The 23,664-nt window shown below is 40.2% G+C and overlaps 1 protein-coding gene across 1 annotated transcript in view; it reads left to right on the plus strand.

Annotated features, from left to right (window-relative positions):
• LOC130706894 (serine palmitoyltransferase 1-like) overlaps window positions 1-23,664 on the plus strand; it is a 46,765-nt gene that overhangs the window by 8,546 nt on the left and 14,555 nt on the right. Inside the window, exons 4-6 of the mRNA XM_057539591.1 lie at window positions 4,789-4,882; window positions 5,455-5,527; window positions 14,354-14,486. Of these exons, the coding sequence (XP_057395574.1) occupies window positions 4,789-4,882; window positions 5,455-5,517 (157 nt within the window). The 3' untranslated portion in view covers window positions 5,518-5,527; window positions 14,354-14,486. The remainder of the gene's footprint in view (window positions 1-4,788; window positions 4,883-5,454; window positions 5,528-14,353; window positions 14,487-23,664) is intronic.

Here is a 23,664-nt window from a genome sequence, read left to right on the forward strand (position 1 = left end):
ATGCTAATCCCGTTTCCTCCAACTCAGCTTTCAGAACGTTGGCAACCAGATTTATATCCTCATATACACCTCACTGGAGGATTCCTCTCTGGTGAAACTCAAAGTCAAGAGAATAAAAACAGAAAATTTTGAGTTTGGGGTCTCCACAGATGAATAAACAAGTCTGTGTCTCATTATCATAGAGTGAAGCCCACCATTTACAAAGAAGCCAAGCCCATTTACACAGTGCTTGCAATTAGCATTTCAGTGTCTTACTCTTAAAAATGTGTGGACAACCTTAAATTATGGTCCACTGATTTTCAACAGAATGCTGAGACAATTCAGTAGGGAAAGAATACTCTTTTTAACAGATTGTGATGGGACAACGGGATATACACATGTAAAAGAATGATGATGGACCCTGACCTCACACCATGTGTAAAAATTAGCTCAAAATTAATCATGGGCTTAAATTTAAGAGCAAAAACTATAAGTTCTTAGTTTAGAAGAAAGAAAACAAAAGAGTAAATCTTCATAATCTTGGATTGGCCAGAGATTTTTAGATACCACACAGAAGCACAAGCAGCAAAAGAAAAAATAGACAAACTGGACTTCATTAAAATTAAAAACATTTGTGCTTCAAAGTCCACTACTAGAGAAATGATACAAAACCCCACAAAATGGAAGAAAATATTTTCAAGTCATATATTTGTTAAGGGGCTAGTATCCAAAATATTAAATATATAAAAAGAACTCTTACAACTCAGTGATAAACCCTATTTAAGCGTGACTATTTGGTTAATTTTTATTAATTGTTGGATTTTTTTTTTTTTTTTTTTTTTGGCTAATATTTGGTATTTTTAGCATCAGTATTGAAAAATGAGTTTAGTCTTTTTCTTTTCCCTTACTGTGCTGGCCCAGCTTTGGTATCAGACGTATATTAGTCTTATAGTTTTCCGGGCAACATTATTTGTGTTTGTTCTGTTGAGCATAGATTTTTAATCATGAATTTAATGTCTTCAGTGAGTTTTTAAAGCTGTTCATATTTCCTTTTTGAGTAAGTTTTTGTTACTGCCATTTAGTAATTGTTCATTTCTTCTTTTGTTTTCAAATGCATTGGCATGAAGTAGTTCATAGAAGTAGTGCATGAAGTAGTTCATAGAAGTAGTTCATAGTAGCTCCTTTCATATTACTTCTTCTGCCCTGGGTCCTGGAGTGTTTGAGATTTTGTGTGCAGTCTCTGTTTCCCACAGCACTCTGGCTCTCCCTAGAGGAAGCTCCACTGACCTTCAAAACCAAATGTTTGGGACTTCCCTGGTGGTCCAGTACGAATCCACCTTACAGTGCAGGGGACCCGGGTTCAATCTCTGGTCAGGGAACTAAGATCCCACATGCAGTGTTGCAACTAAGCCCACGTACCACAACTACACCGAGCCCACGTGCCTCAACCAGAGAGCCCACGTGCTGCCAACTACAGAGCCCACGCGCTCTGGAACCCCTGCGCCACAACTACAGAGCCCACACACCCCAGAGCCTGCACGCCACAACTAGAGAAGAGAAAACCTGCACACCACAACTAGAGAGAAGCCCACGTGCCACAACGAAAAATCCCGCATGCCTCAATGAAGATCCTGCATGCCTCAACTAAGACCCGGTGCAGCCAAAAAATAAATAAAATAAGTAAATAAATAATAAATTTTTTAAAAAAACGCAAATGTTCTGGGGGTTCATCTTCCTGGTGCAGGACATCCAGGCTGGGGAAGCTCTTGTCGGGCTCAGACCCCTCACTCCTTGGGAAGGGCTTCTGCAAGTGTAATTATTCTCCCGTTTGTGGATCACCTACCTGCGGGTATCGGTCTTGACTATACCATGTCTGCACCTCGCCTACCCATCTCATTGTGATTCCTTCTTTATATCTTTAGTTGTGGAAGATCTTGTCTGCTAGTCTTCAGGTCATTCTCATTGATAGCTGCTCTGTAAATAATTGTAATTTTGGTGTGCCCATGGGAGGAGGTGAGCTCAGGGTCTTCCTAGTCTGCCATCTTGGCCACTCCCAATGCAATAAATTATTATTTATTTATTTATTTTTGGCTGCGTTGGGCCTTCGATGGTGCACGCGGGCTTTCTCTAGTTGTGGCAAGCAGGGACTACTCTTCGTTGTGGTGCACAAGCTTCTTGCTGTGGTGGCTGCTCTTGTTGAGGGCTCTAGGCGCACAGGCTTCAGTAGTTGCAGCATGTGGGCTCAGTAGTTGCAGCACACGGGCCCTAGAGCGTGCAGCTTCAGTAGTTGCGGTGCGTGGGCTCAGTAGTTGTGGCTCGAAGCCTCTAGAGCGCAGGCTCAGTAATTGTGGAGCACGGGCTTAGTTGTTCTGTGGCATGTGGGATCTTCCCCGACCAGGGATCAAACCTGTGTCCTCTTCATTGGCAGGTGCATTCTTAACCACTACACCACCAGGGAAGTCCCAATACATTATTTTTTAATTAAGGTGTGTACATTGTTTTTTAGACATAATGCTGCTGTACACTTAATAGACTACAGTATGGAGTAAACATAACTTTTACATGCACTGGGAAACCAAAAAATTCATGTGGTTCTCTTGATTGCTATACTTGCTTCATTGCGGTGGTCTGGAACTGACCCCGCAGTATCTCTGAGGTGTTCCTGTATACACAGTTTTCTTGAGTTCTGGATTCTTTCATTCGTCCGGTTGTCTGTTCTCCCTCAAGTGCCAAACCTGTTGTTAATGGGGGTCTGTAGTATTTGTTTCTTTCTGGTAAAGCACCATTGTCCTATTTCTAAGTTCACTTATGTAATTACTGACTCTCACTAATAGTGTGGTTGTGGGTTTTGGCTGGGAAGGGTTTTATTTTCCCTCCTTTGACTCTTCTGAAGCCTTGCTGTGGAGACGTCTTTCTGTATCGGTTTTATTTGCCTCTGTGAGCAACTTTGAAGTGTCTTCAGCTCCAGTATTCCTGTGTTAAGTGCCCTGTCTGGCTTGCTGCTGCAAGCCTGCATGGGGCACAGGTGTTAGCCTTCCACTTCTCATGGAAACTGTTCTCCTTTCCTGCCCCATGTGCTAGGCAGAAACAAGGTGTCTGCATCCCTACGTCATGCTGGCAGCTTATCGACTCTGGTCAGGGGCTTTGGGTGTACTTATTCCTGATAGTTTGATTTCTCTGTGTGTCACAGTTTTTGTAGAATGGCTTCAACTTTCACAGCAGCAACTGTTAGTACAGACTTGTCTATGTGGATATTTTGTTTTTTCATCTTTTTGTGGGTGCCAACACCTCCACATCAGGGAGGACTTACAAAACTGAAGAAGTCCTGGGAAGTGGGAAACTAAATAACAGTGGATTATTTGAAAGAGAAGAAGCTCTTGAAGCAATAGGAAAAAGGAAGAAAATATGTAATGAACACCTCTTATAATGACAAGTTGAGAGATGAAGTAATTGAGGCTTATGCAGGCCAGGTAACATCCCTGAGTTTCTGAAGTGGTCAGTAGCCATAATACTGATGGGATCTGCCTGACTCCACAACCATGTTCTTTTCACCGAGTCTTGTGTGAGTTCATCTGCTTTTGTGAATTTACTTCAAGTAGTCATTCTTTTCCTTCCCTGGTTTCCCAGCATCTTTCGTTATTTTTCTCATAGAAAACCAGTTCTGTTAAAACATACCAGTGAGAGTGGTGTTCCCCCGTCTTTTCTGACCACAGTGCATTTTACAGAGCAGCCCAGTGCACAGAGCAATGCATGTGTAGAACAGTTCCGTGCCACCGTCCTTTCCCTGGCCCTGTTGGTGCATTTCCATTCCGTCCTATTCTTATGGTTTACTTTAGGTGAAATAGGCTGGCTGTGACTAAGTGAATTGATCTCACAACCCTTTAAGAGCTCATGTCCCATAGTTTGGCCAGTGTTTTTGAAGCATGACTTAAAGCTAGAGTATTTGTCAGCAGAGGACATAATAGGTTGTCTCCTCAAGAGCCCATCTCTTGTCTCAGCTGAACTCAATCCATGCTTCTCCTATGCAACTGGCCACTCTGTTTTCCCCCCTTTTTGGATGAGGGGGATTCCTTTTAAATGGTATTCCAGCATTAACTTTAGAAATTGGGAACAGCGCTTACTTATTTTGGTGGCTTCCTGTAGGTAACATGTAATTTTTTTTTTAATATTTATTTATTTTTATTTATTTATTTATTTTGGCTACGCCGGGTCTTAGTTGCTGCATGCGGACTTCTTAGTTGCTGCATGCAGACTTCTTAGTTGCAGCGTGCATGCGTGATCTAGTTCCCCACCAGGGATCAAACCCAGGCCCCCTGCATCGCGAACGCAGAGTCTTACCCACTGGACCACCGGGGACGTCCTAGTAACATGTATTTTTAAACCACTTAACTGTAAGATTGTTGCTTGCTCTGCCTCTTCATACCTTTGATCTTGATCTTTTTATGTTTCCTCCCTGTGTGTCTCATTCCAGGTACTTTATTTAGCAGCTTCTTTCTTAAGTGAGTTTTAGAGCTAAAGCAGCGGTGTGCCAGTAATCTAGTCGCCGTGGACTTCTAGCTCACTTCTTTATCTGAGTAGTGCGGGCGACCTATTAAGAGTAGAGCTGATGACCGAGTGTCTGACTTTTAATATGCTACTGTCTAATTCTACTTCTTAAGAATAAAAAGAGAGAGAGGAGGCTAGAGTGCAAACAGAGTAGAATGGCAACACTTGGGTGTCCTGTCGCCTTCCCTCTTCTGGACAGCTGATAATGTGTGTCCTGTAACAAGAATGACTGCTGAAGTATACCACTCTTGTCTCTTTCCCCAGCCCTCCAAGCCATAACATTGTGGTGAATGGAAAAGAATGTATAAACTTTGCCTCATTCAATTTTCTTGGACTGTTGGATAACCCTAGGCTCAAGGTAAGTAGCACATATGCTGAAGTGGACAGATAACATGACTGACATAAGCATCTGGACATAAAATAAGAGACAAATGCAGAATATCAGAAAGGGCTGTGTAAGTACTTACTCTTGACTCTTTAGTGACAGAGCTGTAACCTAGTTTTCAACAAAGGGAGGCAAGGGTGTCCTAATGTGGCTTAGTGTTGGGTGACAACCAGAGAACTATATGAACCAGACCCAGGTAATAGTTGGAGACGTATCTAGGAAATTGCTTCATCTCCTGTTGGGATTGTGGGCCAGTAAACATTTTTTGAGGAAAGACCTATGCCCACAAATGCCAGAAAGTGCGAATGCATTGAGTTAACCAGGTTTTAATGATCAAGCTAATATAACTTTTCCATGTTTTAAGTCGTATACCTAAGTCTTCCCACCCCTCTTTTCTTTATATCCTGTTAGAATGGTCTTAGTACTAAGAAAGGGAAAGCCAGGGTACTGGGGAGCTATGTGGGTTAAAGAATAGGAAATGTCATTTTTAAACTGTCGAAGATATATTATTACAGTCTAATTTTTTTTTTTTTACTTTCACGAAGGCGGCAGCTTTGGCATCTCTAAAGAAGTGTGGTGTGGGAACTTGTGGACCTAGAGGATTTTAGGGCACATTTGGTATGTTTTCTGTCATATTTTTCAGACTCCTGCTTTCAAGAATTAAGATTCAGTTTGATTTCAGAACTCCTTGGAAAAGGTATCCTTAATGAGTTGTGGTAATAAGCTGGCGAACTTTCTAGATTTTGTGTTTGAGATCATTGGTAGGAGCTGCACTGGTCTGGGGCTGACTGTCCCTGTGGAGAAGAGCCATAGGTACCTAAGGCACACTGTCTCAGTAGGGCGAAGCCCGAGCTCTTGCTGCATTTGCCCCAGGAGACAGTGGTGTGAGGAAACTGTTTCTGCCGGGCATGACAGTTGTAAGGGGAGGCGTCCGGCTGTGAGTGGCTCTGCTCTTGGTAGTCGTGCAGGAGCCCAGATTCTCCCTGTCTCGTTGCTCTAGGCCTGAGGGCACCATCTTTGTCTGTGTGGCCGAAGCCAGGTGATGAGTATGGGGGAGCAGGCGTGCAGGGCATGGGTACCTGTTCAGGTGGGCGGGTGGGGTTGCTCATCATTCTGCCCACATTCTGTTGGTGAGAACATAACCCAGGTCACGTCTCCCAGCAGAGGGGCTGGAAAGTTGCTCTAGCTGGGCGGCCACCACGTGCCGGGAGGAAAGTGAGAACGGATTTGGGGGATGGGGCAGGTCATACACTGTGTAGCCCTTTTCTTTCTGGAATGAAGACAAAGGATCATTGATTTCCTTGTGTGTGAATGACCTGGAGATGGGCTAACTACATATTAGGATGAGAGTGTGATTTCAAACACTATGAACTCCCTAAATCAGAGTCATCAAAGAAGACCCTGGAATTTTTATGGTGGTTTTTTATTAAACGTATATTGTTCTTTGCTTCTGAAAATTTCAAAAATGTTGTTAAATAATTTTCCAAATGAGTGTATTACTGGAAATAACATTCTGGTTTACAAAATGTCAGAGGGTAGGGACAATGGGGCCAGGGAAGTCTCTTTTGTCTTCTCTACTTATTTTCATTTCTGGGTCTTTGTTGTTTTCACTTTAACAGTTAAGATGTTTTTATTTAAGGGAGCACCTTTCTTTATCCCTTAGCTAATTTAGTGGTTAAATTATTTTTATTGGAAACAGATGATGGGAGTTGGTGTCCAAGAATCCTACAGCTGGAAAGGATCTTTAAAATCTTGTATTCCAGCATCCCAGCTAGTCAGAAGAATAGAAAGCTCAGAGAGGTTAAGTGACTTCCTCATGGTCACATAGCTAATTAATTTCAGCCCTAAAACTAGAAAATAAGTATTCTGATTTGCAATATTAATGGCAAGCTCAAAGACTTAAAAGAGCTCAGATCAGAGGCTCCCTCTTTCCTCTAGCCTAGTGCAAACATGATTTGTTTGCCTGCTTTTTATTGGTAGGGTATTATTTCCTTCATAAGAATTAGAAAACCAGAAAAGGCATTTTTTTTACAGGGTTGTTTGTTGTAATCTGATCAACAAGGCTTTCTTTCCATGATCTGCTTGCGGGGTAAAGAAATTTTTTCTTGAAAGCCTCTCTTTCTAGTAGATTTTATTTGCATGTGTGGCCTTGGCTCTTGCTCGGGAGTTAAATCTGAGAAGACCGATAAGAGATTTATTGCTAAATTTAGTGGAAAAAAAGTTTCAAATCTTCAAGACCAGTTTTCCCAGAGCTATGGAAATATGTTGTTTTAATTGCCCAGTCAATTTTTCATTTGGGTCACCTGAAATACGTGTAATAGGATGCTGTGTGCCTCTAAACTTGGGGAGGGGGGTCGTTAAATTAATGATTTAAAAATTTTTTAAGTTAAATATAGTTGACATACAATATTATGTTAGTTTCAGGTATACTATATAGTGATTTGACATGCATGCATTATGAAATGATCACCATGGTAAGTCTAGTAACTGTCTGTCCCCAAAGTTATTACAATATTTTTGGCCATATTCCTTATGCTGTATGTTACATCACCATTGCTTATTTATTTTATTTTATTTTATTTTTTTTTTTTACTTGATTTTATTTATTTATTTTTGGCTGTGTTGGGTCTTCGGTTCGTGTGAGGGCTTTCTCCAGTTGCGGCAAGCGGGGGCCACTCTTCATCGCGGTGCGGGGACCGCTCTTCATCGCGGTGCGCGGGCCTTTCTCTATCGCGGCCCCTCCCGTCGCGGGGCACAGGCTCCAGACGCGCAGGCTCAGCAATTGTGGCTCACGGGCCCAGCTGCTCCGTGGCATGTGGGATCTTCCCAGACCAGGGCTCGAACCCGTGTCCCCTGCATTAGCAGGCAGATTCTCAACCACTGCGCCACCAGGGAAGCCCCCTGCTTATTTATTTTATAACTGGAGCTTTGTACCTCTTAATCCCCTACACCTAATTTTCCCCACCCCTGATCCCCTTTCCCTCTGGCAACCACCCCTTTGTTCTGTGTTTCTATGAGTCTGTTTTCATTTTGTTTTATTTTGTTTGTTTTGTTGTTTAGATTCCACATATTAGTGAGATCATATGCTATTTGTCTTTCTCTGTCCAACGTATTTCACTTTTCATAAAACCCTCTTGATCCATCCTAAATTAATTTTCTTGATTGAATAATTCAATCCATGATATAAACCTCAAAGATTTAAAGAGATAGTGAAGTCTTCTCCCCACTGCCATTCCACCCCCAAAAAAGCCAGCTGCTATCAGTAGTTTCTTGTTCATTCTTCCAGGCTTTTTTCAGTGTGTGCAAACCACTTCCATACATTTTCCCCCCCGTTTTACAAAAATGGTAGCATACCACATACGTGTGGTGTGCTGTTCAAGTGCGTTTTAAATTTAAATTGGATTTCATCTTTCAAGTGTCTGAATAGGCCACCAGAGTCAATATAATGAACACATAATTGTGTATTAGGTACTCTGAACTACTTATTGGTCACTGTGTCATCCTTATCCTAATGTAGTAGAAGGTTCAAACAGACTGTGGTATCTGGACAAAGGTTGAAGGTTAATTGGCAGTGTGATGGTTTTGTAATAAGACACCAAACCTACAGCTTGGAGTAATGTGTATTGTTTTTTGAGTACATTGTCCTTCCTGTAAACTTGTTTTGTTCCTTTTCAGCAGTTGCCCATGCTTGCTTATCATCTTTTTTCCTTTCTTTATGTGTATATCGTATGTATTTTTACTTGGTTTTCCAACAGGGTATTTTCTGTGTTTTTCCTTATTCTGGAACTAATCACTTAAATTACTGTAGTTGTGTTAAATTACCTTGAAATTTCAGTGTTAGATAAGTTCAAGAAGCTACTTGAGGTCAGCTAAGGCTATATTTTAAATCTCTAAAATACCCTTGGGACTTCCCTGGTGGCACAGTGGTTAAGAATCCGCCTGCCAATGCAGGGGACACAGGTTCGAGCCCTGGTCCAGGAAGATCCCACATGCCACGGAGCAACCAAGCCTGTGTGCCATGACTACTGAAGCCCGTGCACCACAACTACTGAAGCCCGCGTGCCTAGAGCCTGTGCTCTGCAACAAAGAGTAGCCCCCACTCGCCACAACTAGAGAAAGCCTGCGCACAGCAACGAAGACCCAACACAGCCAAAAATAAATAAATAAATTTATTTTAAAAATAAAAAAAATAAAATACCCTCTATAATTCAATTATTCTGAATATTTAGGGTACGTTTGCCCTTTGTACTGAGCATTAAAGCAGAAGTGAACTTCCCTTTCCTCTCATTTTAGTAGCTTACATGTGAGGCTAGGGTCTCTTTCCCAGGCCCAACCAAAAGGTTGCTTTTGATTTTGGCTTTTTCTTTTCCTGGAAGTACTAATATCACTCAGGCATCTGTTTTCAGTGATGAAAATGCTCCCTCTTTTAGCTCTTTTCTCAACTTTTCAGATAGTGAATGAAAATCACTTATTGGAAAAGTAAATTTCCTTATTAAAACATTTTCTGTTTATTATTTCATAGTAACATAATAGATGATACTAGATGATTAACACAGAAAAAGAAAATTGACAGTTGAATTAAAATTCTTCTAGTTTCTGAGGCTAAATGTTCTCCTGCCTCCTGAAGGCCCAGCAGGTTCTTAAAATAGTCTTGTGAGGACCGTGTGGATCCGAAGTTTTCCACCTTCTCATCTTATTGTTTTAATGTGTAGTTTAGAATCAGTCAAGTGATTTTATCAGGTTGTGGAGCCTTCCTTTCCTCTAAGGCTAATGGGGCCCCTATGCACTTTGATAGTTTCTCTTGTTGAACCTCTCTGATTGTTTTGTTTGTAATGCATTCAGATCTCATTTACATGTGGTTTATCCCTGTGCCTGGGATCTGCTTTGCATACATGATGCCTACTTGACTCTTTGGTCTTAAACTAAATCAAAAGACAATTAGTGGCAGAGTTTCATGGTGAGAGATAGTGGCATGTAATTGTGTTCTAGAGCCAATAGTAAACAATTGTTCATTTGTTTATTTTAAAAAATATTTTCTCTCTGTTGTAGGACCATGACTACATGTTTTAGTAGGAAGGGCATTTGGTCATAAAATTCCTAGATCTGCCACTTCTTCCTACCAGTCATGGAATTGTAGTTTTCGCAGTGTAGGCAGGGAATGATCTTAGTTGCACAACTTAGAACATTTTGGTAAGAATCACATAAGATACCGTATGTGAAAACATTCTGGAAAACATTCAGCACTGTTTTTAATGTTCTAATGAGTACATAGGTGATATTTGTACTTTTAAGAAAATTGTCCAAGTCTCAAGGGATTTAAAAAAAGTATGTAACACAAAAATATGGAGATTTTAAGAGAAAATATAGTTGGTTGTTTTTAAACTGTTCTAAAGTTGGGTATTTCATAGTCTTTCCTCTGAAAAACAATCAAGAAGGCCATAACACCTCCTTTTATTCTGATAAATAGGAACTTGAACAAGTGGCTTTAATATAAGATAGTCCTTAAATATCCAGGATTTGGATAACTTAATTAGCAGATAGCGTACCTTTTTTCCTTCTAAAAGATTACTTTTTTTTATTCTACAAATATTGAGTTAATTGAACAAACACCAGCATGTTGCTTTTTCGATGCCAGACATCGTTCTGAGTGTTTTATAAGCATTCTCTTGCGGTTCTCCTAACAATCCTTTGAGGCAGGTAGAACTGTTAACCATTTGACAGGGGAAGGACCTGAGAGGCACAGAGCAGTTTTGGGCCTGTCCCTGGTTCACACCTGGCAATGAGGGAGCCCAGATCTGAACCCCCTGTGATGACTGCCATGGCCAGGCCTTGTGTTTGGTGTGGGGCATCCTGCCCTGGCCTTGCCTCCCATCTGTTACGTTCTGGTGAGGGAGCAGGTGCCAGAAAGGGCAGCAAGTGCTGAGAAGACACAGAGGCTTTCTGGTCACCTTCCTCCGTGGCCTCTTGCCTACCATATTGGTTCCTAACAGTGAATGAGAGAATGACGCATGCAAATCTGTGGCACTAATTGTTGAAATGGATCATACACACAGAAGATAGGCATCCAAAGTTAAAGAACATGCCCTGGTAGTTTTTCTGTTTGCTGCCTCCCCCGCCCTTGGGTTAAGAGTTTCTTCCTTGCAGAGTAGCTATCAGACATCAAAAGAAGTTATGCAACTGTCCGTGTTTACCTGTCACAAAACCTGCTTTGCAAGGCTGACATCAGCTAAAACCCAGTGTCTTTAGATAGGAGGAGGAAAGGCCCATCTTTTTTAAACTTTTGGGACTAGGCAAGAACCAGTAAGTCATTGATTTATTGTAGAGGGATTCTTCTTACCACTTTATGGCAATGACATAAAAATGGCTATGAGTATGTATAATGAGAATACTAACATAATTTTTATCAACTGGGTAGCTAACTCTAAAGCCCTAAAACAAAGCCAAGATTGTTTTACTGTTTTATTGCTAATCAATGAGGAGAGTCATTTAGAGCTACAGAATGATTTAAAATCCTTTTTTGTAGTTGGCAAAAACAGTTTGTCTGTATCCATAGCATGTTTTTTTCTTTTTAAAATGGAGATACTGAATGAGAGCAATTCACTGTGGCTTGGGTTGTCCATCTGCTAGCTAAATTGTTGAGATTTGGGATAGATAATTCCCAGTTCAGAGGCAGCATTGTAATTTGAAGGAGGCCTCCTATGGGGGACCTGGCCTCCTGTCTCATCAGAAGTGAGAGGCAGCAGAGTGGTGGGGACCTATCTGTGGGCAGGGTGCTCAGAGAGCACTAACAAAGAGGAAAGGAAGACATGCCTGAGACACGCCCGTGCTCAGCTGCATGGACGTAGCTGGTTCTCTGGTGCTTTGCTGCTTTCCTCGTTCTTGCCAGACTTTGCCTGCAACACTTCCCTGGCAGCATATCTCGTGGAAGGGCGGGCAGTCAGGAGCAGGATCAAGTCTTCAGACTTGGTGGTGTTGATGTCACAGATTTGATGCTTGAAGAGCTAAGCACTCTTTTGGTGCCATTTTGATCAACCGGGATGCATTCTTCTACACGTTACTGTGAAATCTCATATTTATTTAGTGTTGCTCTAATGAAAGTGTCACTTCTATAAAAACGACTACCTGATTGGTAATGGAAATCAAATGGTATTTCATGTGTTTTTTATGCAATAAGCTATGTTGGTATACATTTTAACTTATAAATGGGAAGAAGCATGCCTAGTTGTTTATCATTACTTGATGGGATAAATTGGAATGGGATAAATAGTTCATTTTCACAATTCTATATCATCCTTTAAGAAGTCTACAAATGAAGTGGTCTTCAATTTATTTTATTATTTGGATATTGCTGCTAAATTTTCTAATTCCTCACTATACCTCTCTTGCCATCAAACTGAGGTGTCGTTCGGACCCTCTGTGTCGTCTCATCTCTCACTCAGTAGCTGGCGCCCACCCCAGCAGCCTTTGGTTCACAATCGAGGGACCTCTGCGCCTTTAGTCAGAAGCCACTGTGAATGTGTTGTAGTTCTGAGTGTAGAAGGGACCCAAGTGCTTCAGACCAGGGGAGTGAAGGCACAGCTTAGCCTTGTATCTGCCCTCTGGGCTCCGAGTTCTCCATTGACAGCTGCCAGATGCTTCTCTTAGCTGTCTCACTTTGTCAAGTGGCAGAAACCCTATATTTCTCTTTGATCCAGTGCTTATCAGAGTATTTTTATGTGATACTTACTAAATGTTTGATTAACAATTGAATGAGATTGTTGGACAGCCCTCATTTAACTACTTATTAAAATTTAGTCCTTTGTGAAGTTGTATCTTTTATAATTCTTAATTTTGTCTTTTACTAGTTAAAAAGCATCACAGTAAGATTAACTTGCCTCTGATAAATCAGTGAGTGGGTTTACAGATTTTAGACACTTTATTCAAATGTTCTAAAAAGTTGTTTATTCCTGTTGCTGAGCTGACCTTACTCACTTGTTCCTCCCTGGAAGTTGGTGGAAATCTCACACTTAACAGCTAACCAGGTCTCTGTTGGAAATATTTAGTCCACTCAGTGTCCAGCCTTGTATCCAGCTGGGTGAAGTTGTTTCTTTTGTATATCTCAGTCCTGCAGGTCTTTTCCCTCTCCCCCTTCTCACCAGGAATGTCTCTGGTAGGGAGGGGCATACTTGGAGGGAAGGCTGATGCTGAAGGGGTCTCCTGGAGCGAGGCTCCCAGCCACAGGTCCTGGACATCTGAGCCGGAGGGCTCTGCCGGGCCATCAGCCCTCTCCACCGCCCCTCACTGGGGAACGTCTGGGTCCCCCTGCCACTGCCTACACTTCTGAGTTCCCCTCAGTGGACATGCCGTGGCTCTGAAAGTCTGCCTTTACTCCTCAGAGTTCCTCGTTTCTCCCATGAAGCTCCAAGGCTGGAGGGGCCTGGCTGCATCCTTCCTGTATCAACTTCTGAGTTCTCTTTGCGCAGAGCATGTGGTAAAACTCTGATCTCGTTCTCCAGACTTGGGTCCTGCTGTAGTTAAAAGAGCTAAAGAAAGTTTAAAAAAATTTTCTCTGCCTCATTTTAAGACACTTGGAAGTTTTCTAGTTCACAGCCAGCTGGTACACTATTTATTTTAGACATCGCTGGTCCCTCCATCCCAGGGTGTGAAGCCTCATGGCTTAGCCTGGGAAGGTGAAAGGCTATATGGAACGATGATGTAAGAGAGAAAAAAAAATACCAGTTTAATAATTACAGTTTATCCCTATAATTACATCAACATTCTTCTTAAGCTGCTTCCATAAAAGGACCATATTTCTCTTTGTACTATACGTTTGAATTCACCAGTACACTTCAAAAGAAATTTAGACAGAAACTCAGTACTGCAGAGTGATGGCAGGTGCCACCACTAAGTGCTGACACAAACTGTTAGAGGAGTGACCACCACAACTGAAAAAGTTCCTGTCTCTTGATGCAGAGTATGTGGGGTTCTTTTTAACTTAACTACTTTTCTTTTTTCTTTCTTTTCCTTTTAAAAGCTGGTTGACAGTTGTCTTCATGCCTGGTTTGGTCACTTCTCCTAAAATGCAAAACGGCGTTAATAAGTTAATGTCGTACATTGGTAAAGTCTTGGCATTGTTGGTTGAGGGAAGTTAAAGCAGGCAAGGTCACTGGACCTTGAATTCTTATTGCTAGAGTGATATAAAAGCAAAACCTAGAGTCAGAGCTGTCCCAGTCACATATTTATAGACAAATGAGTAGCTGATTCAGCTCACAGAGTATAGAAACAGTTTTGGCCCAGAATTATCTTAGTAGATATTGTATGACTTGTAACTTAAGAACAATTACATTTTGACCACAAGGTGACAGTATTAATAGCTAAACTGCTTATGTTATTTTATTTATTCTTTAGTCAAAGAAAAAGAATTATGAGACAGTTTAACCATTTAACTTTGTACTCTTGAACTAGATGTGCACTTGGATTTGGAAGACCGCCTGGCAAAATTTATGAAGACAGAAGAAGCCATTATATACTCATATGGATTTGCCACCATAGCCAGTGCTATTCCTGCTTACTCTAAGAGAGGGGACATTGTGTTTGTGTAAGTAATCTTTACTGACATTTCTTATCAGAATTCCTTTGGAAATAATATTGGCCCTCCTAGAGAATTCCTTTGTTAGAGGTCATCTGCCTAAAATAATATTGATTTTTTTTTTTTTTCATTTTTAAAGAAATATATAGTCACCCGGCCAAGTAGTTCTGCAGAACTAGTGAGACCTCCACTGGAAGGATGCCTTAAGGTGTCGGTACTTTGTTATCTGCCATTATGATTTTATTTATTGATGTTGAGAAGACCAAACTTATGTAGGAGCGGACCAGCCCTCTGTTTTCCCTGTGCAGCTCTGTGACAGTGTGGTGTCCTTGTGAGTCCATGGTCGTAGCCCACATAGCCACTCATACTACCTGATAAAGTCACTCCACTTCTCAGTACCCTCGCTGCAACTCTTGGTCTCTGCTGATCTTGCTTCATGGCTTGTTAAGAATATGGAAGTCATGAGTTGCAGACTTCCTTAACTTTCCAGGAACAAATGACACACTTGCATACATGTGCACTAAATGTATGGTGTTGCTTTTTACTGTGGAGGGGAAGAGCAGAGAGGAGTAGAGTGAGGGCTGGCATAGCCCAGGCAGCTGGTTATACCCGTCAGGAGCACCTGCCACTAGCCCGAGCCTCTGTTATCTTTTGAGTGGACAATTAAATGACTCTCTTCATTTAGGTCTCAGAGTGACTTTTGTTTCCTCTTTTCCTTTTTGACACCATAGCCAGACACTCCATTTAAGAGCTTCCATTGTTCCTAAAATAAATATCCAAGTTCTTATTATGATCTTGTACATTCTAGACTACTGTTTTAGGCCCATTTTCTACCATTTCCCCTTAGGTGGTCATGCTGTGTAGCCTTACCAGCCTTATATGCTAGTTTCCCCTCAAGGCCTTTGCACGTGCTAAGACCCTAAGTCCCTACGCCTAGAACGTTGTTCCTCCTCTCATCTCCTACTTAATTCCTGCTCATCCTGCACATGTACCACCTCTGCAGGAAAGCCTTCCCCAAGCTCTCAGACCAGGTCAAGACCCCTTGCTGCATGTGGAGAAAATTTTACAGCCAGAGGAGTTTGGTATCCTTGTGAATCCATGACCACGCAGGCATTTACGTGCCTGTCAGAATCACTGTTTCTCAAGCCTCCCTTAACTTACATATGCAGGTGTGTGCGTGTGTGCTCATGGGCGCCCGCACCGTCTGCTCTTGGCTCAGCTTGCCTCACGCTCACTGTACTCTTTTACACCACTTTCAACGGTTCATACCAGCCCGTTGCCTAGGATAGCATGTGCCATTTAGTGGTGCTCAGTAAATACCTTCAGTAAGAGAATGAATGGAGGCTGGAGCGCAAAAGAGGGGTCCAAGTGACTGGACTTCAGAGCCCGGCTCACCTCAGTCCCTGTACCATCCTGCTGCTTCTCACTCACTGTCGGAGCACCTGTAGTGCAACAAGCTCAAGCACACGCTGCAGGGCTGGCTCTTCCTGGGGGTTTTCAGCACGCTTGTGTCCCATTCTTCCCCACAGCCCTGTGACAGTTACCTGGGAGCACTCCAGCACATGGCCTGGGCCTGAGTAGAATTGTTTCCCAATGTGACCATGAAAATGAATGTTTCTATTAATTTCTTGCACATAGTTTAAAAAATCAGTAATAATAAAGACTCATCACAAATTTGAGAGCCAGTGATTTAAACAGTGATTCTAGGTTTTTAATAAAGCATAGTTGCAGACAACTACAATACAGTGTCAGCCAATATCGCTTTATACAAGCCCCCACCATAAATTCCTTTTTGAGTTTAAAGTCCAGAAGAAGTTTACAGTTACAGTTGAACTTGTATGCTTCCTTTGTCAGATAATAAATACTATATTGTCCTTTTGGTTTTCACTGCTAGGAAACCTAGTCTAAACTCACTTTCAAATCTTATGCCTGGTGTCTTAGAACTTCAGTTTCTAATGAGTCATTAGACAACTTAATTATTCCCTTATACATAATTTTAAATATTCCACCTGAAATTCATTTGAAAGTAGGAACACTAGAGGTAAAAATGGTGTTTAGTAAATTATTTGACAAATTGTTTTTGATAAATTCATTAGGCATAGACAATATGTTCGATGTTTTATTTTCTTTCTTTTGTAGTAAACAGTGATAATGCTTTGCCAGTAGGTCTCAGAACAATGGTTGTTTATATACCTAAGTCTTTCCTTGTCACTCTGTCTGTATATTACTTTGTGTACCCTTTTCTAATGAAATGTTTTATATTGAGATAATTGTGGATTCACATACACTTGGAAGAAATAATACAGAGATTTTATGTGCCCTTTACCCAGTCTTCCCCAATGGTCACCTCTTGCAAAACTGTAATACAGTTTGAAAAGTGGGATGTTGACATTGATAAAGTCAAGATAATCCCTCTTGTTGCCACACCCATATCCCTTCTACCCTACCCACTCTTTAGCCCCTGGCAACCACTAATCTGTTCTCCATTTCTGTAATTTCATGATTTCAAGATTGTTGTACAGGGACTTCCCTGTTGGCGCAGTGGTTGTGAATCCGCCTGCCAATGCAGGGGACACGGGTTCGAGCCCTGGTCCGGGAAGATCCCACATGCCACGGAGCAACTAAGCCCGTGCGCCACAACTACTGAGCCTGCGCTCTATAGCCCGCGAGCCACAACTACTGAAGCCCGCATGCCTAGAGCCTGTGCTCTGCAACAAGAGAAGCCACCGCAATGAGAAGCCTGCGCACCGCAATGAAGAGTAGCCCCCGCTCGCCGCCAACTAGAGAAAGCCCGTGCACAGCAACAAAGACCCAACACAGCCAAAAATAAATAAATAGATTAAAAAAAAAAATGTACAAATGTGAGTCATACAGTAGGTAAAACATTTGAGGATTGGCTTTTCTCATTCAGCATTAATTATTTGGAGATTCTCCAGGGTTGTTATGTGAATCACGAGTTTGTGCCTTTTGATTGCTGAGTCATATTCCATGGTATGGATACACCACAGTTTGTTGAACCATTCACCTATTAAGGATATCAGAGTTGTTTCTAGTTTGGGGCTATTACAAATAAAGGTGCTGTAAATATTCATGTATAGCTTTTTCTGTGAACATAAGTTTTCATTTCTTTGAGGTATATGCCAAGGAATGCAGTTGCTGGTCATAAAGTACTGTGCGTTAAGTTTTTTAAGAAATTGCCAAACTTTTCCAGAGTGGCTGTATTATTTTACATTTCCATGAACAGTGTATAAGTGATCTAGTTTCTCCAACATCCTCAGGAGCATTTGGTGTTGTCGCCTTTTTTTTTTTTTTTTAGCCATACTCATAGGTGTGTACAGATATCTCATTGTAGTTTTAGTCTATATTTCCCTGATGCTGCCATACTTACTGTTTTTAGGCTTTGGTCTTGGCATCAGGGTAATACTTCATAAAGTCAATTTGAAAGTGTTCCCTCTTTTATTTTCTGGAGAAACTGTATAAAACTGTTGTTAATTCTTTAAATGTTTGGTAGAGTTCTCCAGTAAAAACAGCTGGACCTCGAGATTTTTTTTTTTTTTGGAAGTATTTTTACTATGAATTTAATTTCCTTAGTACTTGTAAGGCTATTCAAATATTGAGTGAGTTGAAGTAGTTTGTGTTTTTCAAGGAGTTGGTCCATTTCTTCTAAATCGTCAAATTTGTATGTGTAGCATTGTTTGTGATATTCCCGTACTATCCTTCTAATGTCTGCAGATCCCTGTTTCCTTCCTAACTGGTAATTTCTGTCTGCTCTCTTTTTTGTCATTTTTGCTAGAGATTTGTCAATTTTATTGATCTTTTCAAAGAATCAGCTCCTTGTTTCATAGATTTTTCTACGTTGTATTTTTGTTTTCATTTCTACTGATTTCTGGTATTATTTCCTGCCTTCTGCTCATTTGCAGTTTAGTTTGCTCTTTCTAGGTTCTTGAGGTGAGAACTTCAATTACTGATTTGAGACTTTTCCTCATTTCTAATGTATTAGTGCTATGAATTTCCCTGTCATCACTGCTATAGTTGTGTTCCACAAATTTTGATGCGTTTATTTTCATTTTCGTTTAGTTCATTTTTGTGTTTTATTTCTCTTTGACCCATGAGTTATGTAGAAGTGTGTTGTTTAGTTTCCAAGCATTTGGAAATTTTTAATTTGTTACAGTTTGTTTTATGGCTCATGATGTGGTCTATCTTGGAATATGTTCCATAGTCACTTAAGAAAGAATATTCTGGCAAATACAGAGAAAAGGCCACGTGAGGACACCAGTGAGAAGGTATCACTCCATGATAGGACACATGTGATTAATTTCCTTCTTTATACATTTCTGTTTTTCATATAATAGTATTCAATGATCAAATGTTACACTGATCATTATTTTTTAAAAGTCACTGATATGCAAATTAAAAACCAGAAAAAACATACAAATTGTTCATTTGCCACTTCTATCCTTTAATCCAGTAAGAGAGAGTGCTAGTTTTGCATGTCAACTTCCTAAGGTATACTTATATAAAAGTTTTAGTGAGACAAAAAGCAATTTACATATGAAACTTTATTTACCTTTTGAGAGAAATTTTTTTTTTGTCATTATCATTAAATAGAAAAAAAATATTCTGCTGAATGGAGTGTTCTATAAACGACAATTAGATCTTCCTAGTTGATGGTGTTATTGAGTTCTATATCCTTGCTGATTTTCTGTTTGGTAGTTCTGTCAGTTGTTGTAATTTGTCAGTTTCTTCTTTCACTTTTATCAGTTTTTGTGTCTTATCTTTTGTAGCTCTGTTATTTGGTGCATATTTAGGATAAGTTTTCCTGGTTCATTGAGTCTTTTTATCATTATATAACATCCTTCTCTGTCTCTGGTAATTTTCTTTGTTCCAAAGTCTACTTTATCAGATATTAACATAGGCACTCTGCTTTCCCTTTTGAATGTTTGCATGTGTTTATTGTATGTAATATATATGTATACCCTTACTACCTATGTTATTGTATATAACATACATACATATATATAGCATATAACTATATATATATATATATATATATATATATAACTACATGTGCGCCCTCAGTGCGCCCTACACACACACTTTCCCTTACTACCCATCTCATTACATTTGAAGTGAATTTCTTATAGGCAGCATGTTTAATCCACTCTGCCACTCTGTCTTTAAATTGTATATTTTAGCCATTTACATTTAATGTAATTATTGATCTATGGGATCTTAACCTCCCAATTTTTATTTTTTGTTTCTTATTTGTTCTCTCTGTTTTTGGTTTTCTTTTTTCTTTTTCCTGCCTTTCTCAGGGTTAATTGAATGAGTTTTGGAGTTCCATTTTTATTTATCTTATTTATTTTATTTATTTGTTTTCAAGTGTTTCCCTTTGTATAGTTTTTTAGTCATTGCTGTAAGTATGATGTTGTATGTACGCATAAGTTATCACATTCTACTGGTGTTATTTTACCAGTTCAGTTATAGAATCCTTTATCTTCTTTTACATCCCCTTACTCTCCTTATTTATAATACAGTCGTTTTAAGTATTTCCTGTAAACACTTTGAGAACCACATCAGATAGTGTTATAATTTTTACTTTAACCATCCACAATGACTTAGAAAACTCAAGAGGGGAAGAAAAGCCTAGTGTGTTTGTTCATACTTTTTACAGTATTCTTTCTTCCTTCCTGATAATCTAAGATTCTTTTATTTATTTATTTTTTCTATGTGGAGAGCTTTCTCTAGCCATTCCTCTAGGGGAAGTCAGCTTGGGACAGAGTCTCTTAGTTTTTTTTTCAACTGAGAATGTCTTCTCCCCCTCATTCCTAAAGGATATTTTTGCTAGTTTTGGATTCTTGGTTGCCAGGTCTTTTTTTTTCAGCATTTGAAATACATTGGGACACTTTTTTCTGGTGTTCATGGTTTCTGATGAGAAATCTACTGTCACTCAAATTGCTTTTCTCTTACATGTAAGGTGTCATTTTTCTTGTGCTGATTTCAAGATTTTTTTCTTTGTCATTAGTTTTCAGAAGTTTGACTATAATTGAATTGGCATTTATTTGTTTGGGTTTACCTGCAAGAATTTTGCTCAGCTTCTTTAATCTATAGTTTTACGCCTCTTCTTTAATCTATAGGTTTTCAGCCATTATTTCTTTAAGTACCTTTTTAGTCCCACCCTCATTCTGTTCTTTAGAACTCTACAGACTTGAATGTTGCATATTTTACTGTAGTCTCACAGGTCCCTGAGACTGTTCTTTCCTTTCTAGTCTACTTTCTCTCTGCGATTTACATTGACTTGATTTCTACTGTTACATCTTTCAGCTCACTGATTCTTTCCTCTCTCCATTCTGCTGCTGAATTCATCCACTATGCTTTTTCTTTTGACTATTTTGCTTTTTAGTTCTAATATCCCCACAGGATTCTTCTTTGTATCTTCCTTTTCTCTGCTGCAGCTTCCTGTTTTTTCATTTGTTTCAAGCATGTTCATAATTACTCATGAAACATTTTTATCATGATGGTTTTAAAGTCATTATCAGATCATCCTGACAACTCTGTCATCTTAGTACTGGCATTTGTTAATTGTTTTTTTTTCTTTTTTTTTCATTGTTTGATATTTTCTGGTTATTGGTATGACAAGTGAAACATGAACAGTTTCATATTATGCTGTTATAGTTTATGCTTTATTTAAACTTTCTGTTTGAATTGGCTTTCTCTGACAGTCTTCCAACAAGGGCAGGGGGGCACTGCTGCCTCATTACTGTCAGGTGGAAGTACAAGTCCAGGGTCCCCACGGGGACTCCACTGACACTGAGGTGGGGTTATTTTCATTTCTTCTGGTTGTTGGTGAGAGTCCTACTCTTGTCTGAGCCTCCCCTAACACAGCCTAAGCATAGGCAGGGGAGAGTGTCTCTCCCTGCAGGAGATTGGAAGTTAGGTCTCTCCACATGGTCTTCACTAACACCACAGTGGGAGCCACTTGTTACTACCCAACAGAGATACAAGTTCTGGCTCCCTTCTCTGACAGCTCCCACAGGGGTATTGGGGAGCCTTGTTATGGCCTCGTGAAGGCTAGAGTCTGGGTCCCCCTCTCAGCCTTTGCTAGTGTGGAGGGGACAGGCCCAGGTTTTTCTGTGGTTTGGCTGCAGTAGAGACCTTTGCTGGGCTGCCCCCTTTCCTGTCCCTTTGGCTACAGAGAGCAGACTTTTGTCAGAGCTTTTCTGTCTCGCCTGTTGGCATTTCCAGTTTGCCAGCTGCATCAGTTCCAAGTTAGGAAATTCCAGGAACTTGTTTCATGTCATTTCTCAGATCCCTCGCTGGTCTGCCTTTTCTCTCCATTTTTCAGCATCATCTTATGTTTGTCTTATACATGATGTCCAGGATTTTTGGTTATACCCAGTGAGAAAAATAGGGAAAATATGTCTATTTTCTCAGAAGTAGAAGTGTTGCATGTACTTTTAAATAATACACTTAATTTAAGAAATATATCCTGCCCCCCATTAACTCAATTTAGGAGATCTTACTGAAGATTAATCTGCATGACTCAGAGTTCTCCCCTGGGTTATGTAGAGTCAGTAACCCAGTATTCCTTTTGATGGCAAAGTAATGGCAGAGTGGTGGCCTGTCAAATCAGAGATGCCACTGATGGTGAGATGCACCAATATTTCATTTATTTTTCAGAAAGAGAAAAGTACTTTGAATAAACTAATATGCCATCTATATAGTAAGATGCATGCTGATTTCTCAGAGGTCAAAATATGGCAAGAGTTTGCTTCGTAGAACAGAATCAGTATGGTAGTTACGTGGAAAGGTTTGCAGAGTGAAGTGCAAACAATAATATATTAATGTTCAAACATGTTTTATTTATTTGCCATGTTCAGTTTAACAAGTGGATGTTGGTCAGCTTACAAAAGCAAGCATTCCTTTTCTGAGAATGTTGACAAGACCCTTTAAACCCCAATTTGGTGGGTCTTTCTTCCTTGCAGAGATAAAGCTGCCTGCTTTGCTATTCAGAAGGGATTACAGGCATCACGTAGTGACATTAAGCTATTTAACCATAATGATATGGATGACCTGCAGCGACTATTGAAAGAACAAGAGATTGAAGATCAAAAGGTATGATTCTTTTGAAGAAAATTACACAGTTCTTTTGTACTTTCTAACCAGCTAAATTATAAACGAAATGGTAATTTGTCATGAAAACTTGCCTGTGGATCACATGTGGACATTAAATAAGGGTGTTTCTGCTTATTAAATGTACCTCAGATTAGAGAGTCAAGCCTGATAGTAATTGCCTCATCATTGCCATAATTATATATGGCAAATTTGGGGGAAGGTTATCTAGGCAGCTTTCTAAAAGGGAGAGAGAAAAACAGCATGCATTTTGGGGGTGGAGGGATGTACACTCAACTCTACAGAAGTAACAACAGAACTCATTAGGGCATTAACAAGATGTATCTAGTGAATTCAAAATAGGCTTATTCATATCAGAATAAATCATGTATCGATTCACCAGAAGAAACCATGGCGGCAGATCTTAATTAATGAATTTATGAACAAAGTGAAGACTCTTTCTCCCTACCCCAACCTCATCCCAGATCTCTGAGCAGCTGCTCCCTGTGGGAAGCAGCTGCCTCACGCATGGTTTCCTTCTACGTTGCAACCTATTTACACTTCTTCTCAAGCACCTGTGTAGTCCCTTGGAACAGGGAGGGAATTAGGCAGGTGGAACTTGCTCCTTGTTGTTCTGATAGAGAGTGGAACAGAGGAAACGTGTTCAAAGCATCACTGTTAGAATTAGCATTTATTTGCCCCTGACAACATGAACAGAGAAGGTAGTTCTGTGGTCTGTGGTTCTGCAGCAGGAACCACTGTGTGTGAAGTGTACTGGGAACCTGGTCACCACATCCTTTGTCTCAAACACCACTTTCAAGTGGACTTTCCCAGTGTAACTCATCCGTTACTAGAGTAACTGATAAAAATGCTCATCACATCCTTAATTTTGTGTTAATTTCCATTTTCCCAGATATTTGAATTATTCCTTTTGGATTCTGTCATCTTTGTTTAGGTGATAGCCTAAGAGCAGCACTTCATGATTATACACATTCGTGTGGTGAATACGCATAGACTTCTGCTATTTTATGCTAGGTGTGCTACAGACAGTGTTTTATAAGTATACAATTTAGAA

Source organism: Balaenoptera acutorostrata, unplaced genomic scaffold (assembly GCF_949987535.1).
Source record: "Balaenoptera acutorostrata unplaced genomic scaffold, mBalAcu1.1 scaffold_833, whole genome shotgun sequence".
NCBI lineage: Eukaryota > Metazoa > Chordata > Mammalia > Artiodactyla > Balaenopteridae > Balaenoptera > Balaenoptera acutorostrata.